Here is a 12,485-nt window from a genome sequence, read left to right on the forward strand (position 1 = left end):
CAGGGATGTGAAGAGAAGATGAGAAAAAGTCAATAATCTAAGGCTGGGCATTGTTAGAGAAATACAGTTGGCTCTTAGATGGGTTCATTTTCTGGCCAGATAGGGAGAAGAAGACATCGAGGGTGTGAGAAAGGAGTTAAGGGTCTGACAGGAAGCTTCCCCAAAGAGCTGAGGATTAAATCATCTGCAAACATAAGGTGGGAAATGGCAAGGGAGTTTTTCCTAAATTAGAAGGGAACCCAATCACCAGAATCACAAGCTTCAGCAATTAGAGAGGATAAGTACTCCATGCAAATTATGAAAATGTAGGGGGAGAGGGAGTCCCCCTGCCTAATACCTCAGGTAGCTTTAAAAGATGGAGTAGATTTGTCATTAACCATGACATGGAAGGAGGAGGAGGAGGAAATGGCACTCATGATTAGGTCTACAGAAGGTTTATCAAACCCACTCCTAGCAAGACAGGACCTTATGAAAGGCCATTCCAGCCTATCATAGGCTTTTTCAAGGTCTAACTTGAGGGCAAACCAGGCTTTTTTCCCAACTTTCTTCTTCATAGAGTGTAGGATTTCACTATTAGCTATGAAGTTGTTTTCACATCCTCTCCCAGGGATGAAACTGCTTTGATTTGGGGAAATCAAGGAGTTGAGATGGGGTCTTATTCTATTAACCAGAATTTTTGAGATGATTTTGTAAGCAGTGCTACAAAGGCTAATGGGCCTATACTGCTTGATTGTTTCAGGATGATCAACTTTAGGTTTGAGGGTCATGGAGGTAGTACTGATATCAGAAGGAACACAGAGATTTGAGAAGCAGGATACAACAAAATCTTGGATGTCTTTCTAGATTAAACCCTAATGATTCTGGAAGAAGAGAGGGTGGAAACCATCTATCTCAAGGGCTTTAAGCCTGCCCATATTGAACACAGTAGAATGGGTCTCAAACAGGAGAGGGAGATGAGATATCTGGACCTCATTCCCATAGGTACAGGATGGGTAATCAGAAGAGCTGGTTTCAGTGGAGAATAGATTAAAGAAGTAAGAGTTTATGTGGTCATGAAGTTGATGTGGTAGGATTTGCTCACCAACCTCATTCCTCATATTATCAATTCTGTTTCTTCTCATCCTGATGATGACAGAAGTGTGGAAGAAACTTGTGTTTCTGTCACCAGAAGTAGCCCAGTTTGTTCTAGCTCTTACAGCCCAAAAGGACTCTTCTTGGGCATATAGCTCATAGATCTCTATAGAGAGATTTTCATCAAGTTTCTGAAGGAAACCATTTGAAGGATCTGATTCCAAAGCCCTTTGGATGCCAACAATCCTCTTGGATAGGACTTGGATTTTTTTTAGGGGATTTGGGAATTGGGTTTTTTCCCAGTTTTGAATGGAATGTGAGAGGAGTTGGAGTTTGGAAGAGAGGGGGGTTTGGTTTGTAGGCCATGATTGGTGAATAAGAGAGGTGAAAGAAGGATCAAGATACCACATTGGTTCAAGCTTAAATCTTTTGAGGGTTTGTTGCCGGTTATATTGGCATTACTCGTCATCCTTTTGGAATTCAGCCCAACTTATCACCGTACTCACTATAGGTCTATAGGAGATAATGTAGGATTTTCTGGTAGAAATTTAGCAACGACAATATATTTCCTCACCAGTGTTCTTAGCTTTTTTTTTTTTTTTGAAACACCAGTGCTCTTAGCTCAAAGAACCTCACATAGCAATTCAATGGATAAAATGTACTTTTTATCATGGTCATCTACAAAGAACTTATTAGATAAGGTGTTAAACTAGAGTGTTTACTTTGGTTTGGTGATCAGATTAATTGTAGTCCATGAAATTGATTGTTTTAATCTTAGTTATATTAGATGATAAGATTAAATCTGACCGATTCCCGCACTATGAAGGGTTGATCAATGGGATTTTGTTGTTGATGAGAGTGTTTCCTTGAAATTGTAGACAAATTTTCACAAGAGGTAACAATCTACTAATTTTGTGATTAATAATGCAGGAAGATTGCTAGATTTTTGGCTGATTATCCATTTCCAATAGTATTCTTAATACACTCACCAGCATATTATAATTCCGCATCACACTAATCTATAAAAACACATGCTTGATGCTTCTGGGGAAACAAACTGAACAATTAGATCCCCGAGCAACAATAACACTTGGAGGACCAAGGTTCAAAACTACAAAAATGAGAAACTTGCATAAAATGACTCATCACAACTACTACTCTAACGCGAGTAGGCATGAACTAAAAACCTTCACTTAAACTCGGGCTTCTCTGGGTATGTGCAGCCTGACCTTTGGATGATAACAGTTGCAGCATAATTACCAGCCCTAACACAGTCCTCAATAGCTTTCCCCTGAAGCAACTGAGACAAAAATCCTCCAACAAAAGCATCACCTGTACGAGAAAGTGAGTGAGTGAAATTCATGACGATGAATAAGCAGAGGTAACAATAAGCCGAATCTATCCAGCATACAAGTTATGAGAGCATACCTGCTCCGTTAGTATCAACCAATTTTTCTTTAGGCAACACTGGTACAGGGAATGTCGTCACTATGCCATCCTCAGCAATAACAACAGGATCAGCACCCTGAGTAATCACAGTGATTCTCTTGTGTGTTCCTGATGCCTTGGGCCACCGGGAGATCTTAATGGCAATCTCTTCTACATTGTCAGTCTGTAACAAAAGCACTAATCAGATATATGAATTTAAACTGAAGCCGAATATATTATTTCACTAAAAAAATTAAAAAATTAAAAATTGAAAAAAAAAAAAAAAAACACACACACACACACACTTACCTCCCAACCGTGAGCTTTTGAGAAGGCTCTTGCTTCTGTTTCATTGCCAAAAACATAATCCATGTATCTGAAGCACATGAAACAAATTCTATCAATACTCTGCTTATACCTCCTAGGTAAATTCTTCAATCAAACGGGAAGATTAAAACTTACGGCAAAGCCTTCTCCTGAGGGTCCTTAAAGAATTCACAGATAAATGGAGCAGAGAGGTTCATCATGAAAATCTGCACATAAAGCACAAGTGTATAACAGTCCCCTGTCAGACTCAAAAGCCATTCAAAACAAGTAGAAAAATTAATGTGAAGCCAAAATTACTTTGTCATTTGCAGCAGCATGTTCAGCCACAAGTTGAATGGATTCCGGAGATACAGTTAGAAAAAACCCAGCAATGTAGTAGAACTTGGCTTTCTCAACTATCAAATTTAATCATACATGCAAGTTAGTTCAACTTTCAAATCATCGAAAATTGAAGAGGGACTTTGATATTTCAGGAAAAGTAGAAAGCTTATATACCCAATGCCCAGTTTTCAGGTTTCTTCAAATGGTCAACCTTGTAGCAGTTGGCAGCAGATAAATTAGCAACTAATGACCTGAACAGAAACCATGGATCATCAGCCCTTTCAATCAAGCACCAGGTTGGCATAACTTGATAAAACAAATTCGAAGCACATCAAAGCAAGAATTAATGTAGTTCTACAGCATGGCGCCTAACTCATTGACAAAAATCTCATAATCAGCTTCAATGGTCTTTATGTTACACAGCAATCTATATCAGCTTAATAGCTTATGCTCCTTTGCGTAGATTAATCTTAGCATTGCATTCTGGTTTAAGAAGCCAACTTTTAACATGATGTATTTAAAATCCATTAATAACGATACACGGCCAATGCTCCAAGTCAATTATGGGTATGACATGATATCGTAACCATATTTTAATTTGTGTATACCTATTTCTAGAAATGGAGCAAATGGAACAATTGCTAAGTGCACTAAATTAGATAAAGATATCCTTTATCACAGCTTCAACTGATCATAAAAAATAGAAACATAGTAAGTAATTTTTATGTACATGTACTTCACACTACAGTATTCTAGCCCATTAAAAGTCCTACAACTATACAACTCCAGTCTAGAATTAGCAAGTAAACTATATTACTAGAACATGCAATGAATTGAAAGTCTAATCAGTGGCAAAACAAAATAAATCTCTTGGCAAACACACAGGTCGTACAATAACCATGAATTCCGGTAATCTTCAAGATGGTTGAGTGCAACTTCCAAAGCTAGATCATCCAATCAAGGAGATGACATAGATGGCTCAAAAACATATTTTGAATTAGATGCACCAAATAAACCACAACGGCCGACATAAGTGACTCGTTTCTTAGCAAGCAAAAAAAATTTAAAAACCCTAGAAGAGCCAAAGGTTACCTTGTGATGTTACAATCTTATCCATATTACTCAAGAATAAAAAGTTCAACTCTAGGAACATTGAAGGGCTTATTGGATAAGTGTTAGGGAAGGACATACTATTGTTTGTAAGCATTATGGACATCCACATGAGGAATCCCATGCACATTTAAACAAGAAACCACAACTATTTCCTCAATCTACAAGTTCATACCATAACACGCATTGCGGTTTAATTAACCCTCACCCTAAGATGGTCCAAATGAAAACTATCTAAACTGAGTTTTTCCAATAAAAGAATTCCAACCAACAACTTTGAACTACCTCCATTTATTTATATCCTGATCGGTTAGTATAAGTATGTAACTTAAGAAAATTTTGTAAATGTTAGTGGGCATAAGATAAAGTAGGATAAATTAAAAAAGAAAGTGTTAAAGGAAGGGGTGAGCGTAAGACAAAGATGCATATAAGTAAGAAAGTGCGGAAGTGTAATTATTTTGAGGATAATATACGTAACTGGTAAAGGGGTAACCCTAAAATTGTTAAAAGCTAACTGGGTGGAAGATATAAGATTGGACAAAAATAATAAGAGAGAAGATTTAAAAAGAAACACATTTGATATTAGGAACACTCGGAGGCTCATTGGTGGTTGTCAGCAGATATTCAGCCCTATTTCCAACCTATCATTAAGTTTGAAGTGGTTTAAGCTTCTTTCCTCACTTTTATTTCAGTCACTGTCATTGTTTTTCTAATTAAGCTTGTAATTTTCATTTTTTTGCAGTGATTGAGGTTATTTAGTGTCTTCTAGCCTTGTTACAAGGAAAGGCAGAGGACTGGAGAAGAGTAGTATGAAAATGATGGACTTGATAAAGTTAGTTCTTATATGAAGACATTCTTTCAAATTGAAAGATTTACTCATGCTTATACCAATGTATAAAAAGCTCAAGGCGCACCGAAGCGAGAGGGTTTTGCTTCAGTGTGGCGCAGTATATGGGCAGTTAAAATTTTTTGGCTGAAGTTTGCTTCAAATGCGCCTAACGTGTGCCTTGGGTGCTTTTAGTGCACCTAACCCAAAATGCCTCACCCAGACCAAATTAAGCGCTCACCCCTGATTGCCTTGCGCCTCAGCGCCTTAGGCGCGCTTTTTCAAACACTGGCTTATGCTAAGTACAATAGAGTAATGAAGTGTATCTGCATTGCCATAGCTAGTATGCGATTCAATGTAGGATTGGGGATTTGAAGCTTTATAATCCTACTTTAAAGGAGCTAACTATTTACCTTCAATTGAATTTGGCTGCTTTGCATTAAAATTACACACATAAAATTACACAAGTTCAAACAGGTCATTGATTCTTTGTTTGATTTTGGGGTTAGTGGTAGAATTGTGAAGGCTCGTTTTAGAAGAAGGATCACTTAAACTTAATTGGGGGATTTGAAAGAAGATTAATTGGGGGACTTGAGTAATTGGGGCATTTGATCCTTCAGCAAAGAGAGCAAATTTGGAAAGGTGTAAGGTTATGGGAATTGTAATTGAAAAAAAAATGTGCTTGTTCATTTGGAAATATCCAAGCCAAGGTCCCCAAAAGTTAGCTTATCTCCAACAACTAAAGCAATCTTTGTGAACAAAAGAAATCCATGCTAACTCTAGGGTAGGTTTTAAAAATCTTAAACAGCGAAAGTAGTTACAATATTTTCACCCCCATTCAATGAATTCTTTGAAGGTCTGTATCTTTACAACAAAAACATATATCCTCCAAGGCTACCCAAGGTTTGTTTAGGTATAAAGAGGAAATGCGATATCTCCCCCTTTTTAGATCTTTTCAATCTTCAAGGACTAGTATGGGTAGTTACATGCGCACTAGAGCTACTTCATGTCTTTGTTGTCATTGAACTTTAATTAAGGTACCCAAACAAGCATTAATTGTTGGTAAAGGACATGTTACCTATAAACAAGCAATTATTGATGGTTAAGGGACATGTTATATAGTCCAGAGTGACATATACGGAAAATAGGAAAGCATGAAGAATGAAGAGGGATATACTATTCCACTAAGTTTTTTTTAAAAAAATGGTTTGATTAAAGCAAGCACGGAAGCGATGCATTCAAAATTTCAATAATAAATGGAGAATGCAAAAGAGCACCTAAGCAACCCATTGTAGGCAATCATAAGAAAATAAGCACTTCAGCAATCAGGATCACAAAAAAGTCACAAAGGGTAAGTGGATAACCAGAGATCAAGACTAACCTTTCACCACCAACAATACAAACAGCACAAGTACCAGTAGGCACAGACTCATGCTCATAATAATGAACCTGATTAAATAAAATTCATACACGTCAACAAAAGGCAATACAATATATTTAAATTTAATGATGAAAAAATTAAAAGAAAAGAAAACAGCGCACATATAAACATTACATTAACACCAGCACTTGTCGCATCACGCTTCATCACTTCTCCAAACTTGTCTTTGCCAATGCAACCAATGTAGCTAGTAGCACCAGGTTTTTGGAGCATCCACTGAAAAAGGAAAGAAACAGATGTACATTAATAACACAAATGTTAAACCTACACTCCACTTCAATCATGAAAGTTATTCCGAGCTATACCTGACAAACCCTGATCGAATTTTGGGTAGCACCTGTCACAAAAAACAAACAATAACCCGTTAACACAAACATCATTAGCTCCAAAAATATTTCTCAACCCTTTCTAAAACAAGGCATATTAGCATAACAGTGCAAATTACCTCCAGCAATAAATTCCACCTTGAATTTCTCATCCATCTCTCCATACCTAGAAATGGGCTTCAACTTTTAGCACAAATAATCATCAAACCCATGTATATATCCCTAAAAAAGGCTTAAAGCTAAAGCTAATATAGTGATCAACCATTCTAAATACACTAGGGAAAGCACCATTATAACGAAACACATAGAATTGACTTGATAATCGAGTAGTGAAATAGTTCCAATGTTATATATGCCTTATCATAAAATCAAATACAACCTTTTCAAATATCAATAGATTGTAGCTTAATAAAATTTCAATCTATAATCACCTTATATAAGAGATAGCTTACTTACATGGGCACATGTTTATCTTCAGCAAGAATGGCATTGTTCAATTTGATGTCATATCTGCATCAAAATCAACCAAATCAATATATATACTCCATTTCACAAAACTACCGACAAGAAAATTAGAAATAATCAAATTCGATATTCATGGATCATTTCATAAATCATCAAAATAAAAAAAAACCCAATCATGATGTAGAATTATTTCAACAATTTCCATCAAAATTTCTTTAAAAAAAATGAAATTACATTAATTAACACAATATATTAAAAAAATTATTCATCAAATACAACAAATTAAGAGATAATAAATTTTCCCCAAAAAAAATATATATATATATATATATATATATATATATATATAATAAATCAAAAAAATAAAACCAAAGAAATCAGATGAAAAGACGATTACTTACTTGTGCAAGAATTCATCGTCGACAACAGCGGAGATATCCAAAAGAGGATTTCCCATGCCCAACAAAACACCTTCAGACGCCATTTTTAACAGAGATTAGATGAGAAAAGGAAGGAAGAATGAAGTGAAGTGAGAAGCTCAGATTCAGATCTGTGAGAAGGAGGTGATTTATAGGCGCACAAAAATATCAGTCATTCACCAACCCCACTTTACTTTTCGACATTTGGGCCTGCGTACACACAAATTATTTGAATACTCCTTTTAGAACTTTGTTTTACAATTTTTATTGGCCCTTAGTCACCAACCATCTTTTTCTTTTCTTTTTTTTTTATTTTATATACTAGTCGTTGGATCACGCGCGTTGCGCGTGCCCCCCCGATGACAAGCTAAGCAAGGCTCGTTGAATTGTTGTTGAGGCTATATACGAGTTTATGTCTAGGTTGTAAAACTAAGAATATCTTATAATATATAGTTTAATTATGAACTATGTATTTAGTCTTTTAGTGATATGTGTGTGTTATGTTTTTTTTTTTTAGGTCAGTATTGGTGTCAATGAAATGTGGTCTTTTTTTGACAAAGCAACGACTTCAAATATAAAATAAAAAAACTGGGTCACAAATTTGTGCACCCTTGATTTCTTGCCGAAGTCTAATCAGGCAAATGATATACGATAACACCAGACAATGGTAGTTGATACATATCGTATATATAAGGAAATTTATGAAATGGTATGTTCTATATTTGGACTACTTAAAAGTTTAAGTGGTACAATATGTAAAGTTCTAAACATCTGTATTTGGAAAGTCATTGGCTGTTTATTTTTCCAAGAGTTTGTCATAATTGCTTTATGCGTTTCTGAGTGGTCATTGTGTTCTTGAGCAGTGTATTGTTCTGTTTTAATTCTTATAGTTCTGTTCTGGCTTGCATTCTCTGTTCTCTTTTTTTTTTTTTTTTTTTTTATTCAAAGCTTAATTTTGTGTGAGGTTGAGTGTTTATTTTGCGCCTGAAACAATGGCGAGTACCGATAGCACAGCTACCTCTGGGAAATCATTCACACCACCAATCTGGCGGTCAAATAAAATGAAATCACTGGCAGAAAATATCGCAAGCTTTCGGCTCTACGTTAAAGATGTGACAGACCAGATGAACAAACATCTGGAATTATTACAAGGAGAGTCGTTGAAGGCTAAGACAAAAAAAGAAAAGGGTAATAAAAGAAAAAGAGAAGTTGGGGTCGATGGTTGTGGAGAATGGCCAGTTATTGTCGTTGAAGCAGAAAGCGATAGAGGGGAAAATCAAACTAATAAAAAAGGAGGTGAAGCAGAAAAGGAAATAGAGAATAGCGAAGAAGAGGAAGAGTCTGAGGAAGACGAAGAGATTGATGAAGAAAGGGGAAAGTGGTGCGAATTCTGATTCTGAAACTGAAACTGAAGAAGAAGGTGTTGTTAAGGCAAATGGGTCATTTGATTCGTTGAGTGAGGACTATAATGATGATGCTAATTATGATGATGATGATGATGACAACGGATCGGACTCTGCCGCAGGCAATTATCATGAAGCTGATCAAGAAACAAGTGAATATTCGTCAATGTTTGCTATGAAAATATATGACTAAGTGTATTATGTTTGTAATTAAAGAGGGTTTTTGGGGTTTTGGTGTAGGAATGCTAGTGGTTTGCTTGACTATTAAAAATTCAGTTTCAGTAGATCTGTAGAAGTATTGGTATTAAGGTTAAGGCCTAGTAATTGGTTTTTTTTTGGAATATCTATTGTAATTAGTGAAGGAAGTTAGGGTGTAAGTACTATGAAATCGATCTTAATTTTACGAAGAATGGATGGCTCTTATTATATATTTTGTGTTCTTGTACATTTTAGATGGCAATTGTTAATATATACGTGGCCAAAAAAACTCAAAGTACTAATACAGTAGCAATGTAGTACTTTATATTTGACATAAAAGGTAGTTGGAAAAAAAATATGGTGAGGGACTTTTTCGTAGACATCTAAAACAATGGACAAGATCAGTGTGTGTAAAAATATCCAGATAAAACAGACATGTTTTGATCCTGGTACAAATTGAAGTTAAGAAACTGCACTATGTGAGATGTATGGCATACTCTACAGTAATTGGAATCACGTCCATGCTTCTGGGACCATAGGGTAGATACTTGACCTATATTGTTGATTAGAATCAGTATAACGTAGGGTTTTTCTGTTTCAATGGTAATGTATTTGCTAGTGTAGATACAGGTAATATTGCTCTATTATGAAGTATAATCTGTTCGAGTCTTGAGTTTATTTTAGAACACTGAGGTTATCATGGTTATTGATAGATGTTCGAAATCTATTGTTGTTTTTCTTTCATATCTATAGCTTTCAAGAACGTGTAAATTGCATGTGTGTTTATTTGCCTTTGCTAGGCTAATATACCAGGCTACATATAAAGAGAATCTATAACAGGAAAAGATATCCTGCAGCATGGTAATTATTAAGGCTAAGGTGTTCACAGTGATATGGAATCTGAAATTTGGCAGAGCCTTAGTGTATCTGATGTTTATAGAGCCTCACATGGCTACAGTTGCTGTGAATCCTGTGGCTATTGTTACTAAGCTTTGCTGGAGTGTCTGAATATAAAAGGTGCTGAGATTTGCTTCAAGAGATAGTATTACTGAATGATAATGGTATGCTTACTAAGCTTAGTAGAGAAAGATATCTATTCTACTATTCCAATCTTTAAGTTTTTCTTATATATGTATTTGGTGTGCTGTTTTTATGCAGGCAGCCAATAATGCAATAATGAAATGGGTTATAAGCATTGATCAAGAACATCAGAAATCAGTAGTATGGGATGTTGTTTACAGTAAAATGCTTTTCAGTCACCTATGTTTAATGGATTACTAATTGGTTTACTGCTTGTGTATTTGTCTTGAGGAAATTCCTGGTCGATATCATCAAGTTTTAGCAAATCAGTGCGAAGTAGTCAACATCTATCGGGTTGCAGAAGGTTTCTCATGGCCTGTGACTATTCACAAAGTTGTGAATGGTAATGAAGTTAGCAACATGCATATGGATGAAGGGTGGGAAAACTTCATCGAAAATAATGATATTGAAGTTGGAGACACGTTAATAATGTATTTCAAAGGTAATAGCGTATTTCATACCAGAATATATGCCTCTCATGGTGAAGAAAAGACATATCCAGCAACATTGATACCACGAAGTGCTACAAATGCAAGAATACTTCCATTAAGTAGATCAGAGGTTGGAGTCCATTTAAGGCTTATGCAACAAAGATGTTCTTATCCATCTTTCAAAGCTATTTTCCGTGCTCCATACATCAGTGAAGGAACTCTTGTATGTGTAATTGTAAAGTCTAATTATTTTTTGTTTATTGGTCTTCAGTTTTTGAGGTATGCAAATGGTCTGTGAGGGCTAATTTTTAAAAATTGATAATTTGTACAGGTTGTTCCTGCATCGTTTGCAAGTATTTATTTTCGACGTATGCAGCCAAGTACTGTTGTTCTAATCCGCCACAAACTTAAACAATGGTGTGCCGAGTTGCATATTGCTCGACAAGGAAATGTAATAATTGGTTGTTCCCTGAGGAATGGCGTTAATCTCTTCTATGAGGATGAGCGTATTATTAGTGGTGTAGGTGGATTAGTAATTTATCGTCAAGGATATCCTCTCCTATTCAAGTTTCAGCTAGCACCACATTAACGACATTAGATTGTTTGGTCATTTATTTACGAAACATTTCCAGCTTTTTATGAAGAAGTTTAACCTAGATGGTGCTTTTGGTGGATGTGTGTTAGAAGTGCAAAATGCATTGAGCCATCTTAAATTCAATGATATATTTTTAAAAGGCCTAGCATAGCCATGCTTGTATTGTAAGACTAATTTAATTATTGTGCAAAAGTAAGGTTAATGTGTTTCAAACTCAGTGTCTATTGTTGTTTTATCGTAATCTTTCTTACACCATATATTTTTCAATTCGTGAATTGGATATAGGATATCATGTAATGCTATATTGTAATTTTAATGGTTTCTTTAGATCCTGATAATACCCTTTGTTGTTATATATTCGAATTAATTAAATATGAGTCGAAAGTTGTTAGTTTATGTTTGCTTGTTATTCGCGTTGTCAGTTAAAAGAATATCTAAGAATCTTTTGTCATGTCACTGTAAAGCCTATTCAGTAGACTATATAGTGAGGGAATCCACTTTTGGAAGAGTGACAAAAGATTGGATATGGATGAAATCAGTATTGTTGGCTTTTAAAATTATAAGTGTATGAAAATACAAATAAGTGATATTAATATTCTCTACCTAAGAGCTGCTTTATATTCAATCATCACTATATTCATTATTTTCACAGAAGACAAGAAGTGTTTAGAAACATAGAGATATAGAATCTTATATCTCAGTTACTTTCTCAAGGTAAATTATGATATTAATGACCTTTTATTTTCTCATTAATATATATAATAGTACAGCAGTTTTAAGTTCATATTTTCTGTCTATAAATAGAAGCATTTTCTATCAGTTAGCAAGTACATGGGAATTTTGTGATTGTTACAGAAATTACTGTGTAGGTGCTGTAGAGAATAAGTGTCTTGCTGAAAAAATCAATGACAGTTTTTCCAGTTGTGTTTACAGTTCGGTATGAGAATGACAAAGAGAAACATGATAAGTTGGTATGAACTTATTTAAACTGTTTTTGTTAGTGTCTGATGTGCATCTGTTGTAGGATTTGCTTAGTTTTTAGGT

At 35.2% G+C, this 12,485-nt stretch overlaps 2 protein-coding genes across 2 annotated transcripts; both read right to left on the reverse strand.

The window, feature by feature from the left end:
- Window positions 1-851: 851 nt before the first annotated feature.
- Window positions 852-1,481, reverse strand: LOC110709097. Its single transcript, XM_021887312.1, has one exon. The coding sequence runs from the start codon at window positions 1,479-1,481 to the stop codon at window positions 852-854; it is 630 nt and encodes a 209-aa protein (XP_021743004.1).
- A 525-nt stretch (window positions 1,482-2,006) lies between these two features.
- LOC110709126 (adenosine kinase 2-like) lies at window positions 2,007-7,922 on the reverse strand. The gene is made up of 12 exons (XM_021887341.1): window positions 7,717-7,922; window positions 7,307-7,360; window positions 6,970-7,016; window positions 6,830-6,861; window positions 6,639-6,740; window positions 6,465-6,532; window positions 3,322-3,398; window positions 3,124-3,221; window positions 2,962-3,032; window positions 2,809-2,875; window positions 2,500-2,683; window positions 2,007-2,403 (listed from the first exon to the last, which is right to left on the reverse strand). Exons 1-12 carry the CDS (start codon window positions 7,797-7,799, stop codon window positions 2,261-2,263), a joined length of 1,026 nt encoding a protein of 341 aa, XP_021743033.1. The 5' UTR covers window positions 7,800-7,922; the 3' UTR covers window positions 2,007-2,260.
- Window positions 7,923-12,485: the final 4,563 nt, after the last annotated feature.

The sequence above is a fragment of the Chenopodium quinoa genome, unplaced genomic scaffold (genome assembly GCF_001683475.1).
Source record: "Chenopodium quinoa cultivar QQ74 unplaced genomic scaffold, ASM168347v1, whole genome shotgun sequence".
Classification (NCBI taxonomy): Eukaryota; Viridiplantae; Streptophyta; class Magnoliopsida; order Caryophyllales; family Amaranthaceae; genus Chenopodium; species Chenopodium quinoa.

Excerpts from the sequence above, each read along its gene's own strand:
- LOC110709097 (XM_021887312.1), bottom strand. The coding sequence starts at position 1,481 with ATGTGGTATCTTGATCCTTCTTTCACCTCTCTTATTCACCAATCATGG.
- LOC110709126 (XM_021887341.1), bottom strand. The coding sequence starts at position 7,799 with ATGGCGTCTGAAGGTGTTTTGTTGGGCATGGGAAATCCTCTTTTGGAT. Across the intron at positions 7,361-7,716 it reads GACGATGAATTCTTGCACAA|ATATGACATCAAATTGAACA; the intron begins GTAAGTAATCGT and ends ATTTTGATGCAG. Across the intron at positions 2,684-2,808 it reads CAAAAGCTCACGGTTGGGAG|ACTGACAATGTAGAAGAGAT; the intron begins GTAAGTGTGTGT and ends CTTTTGTTACAG.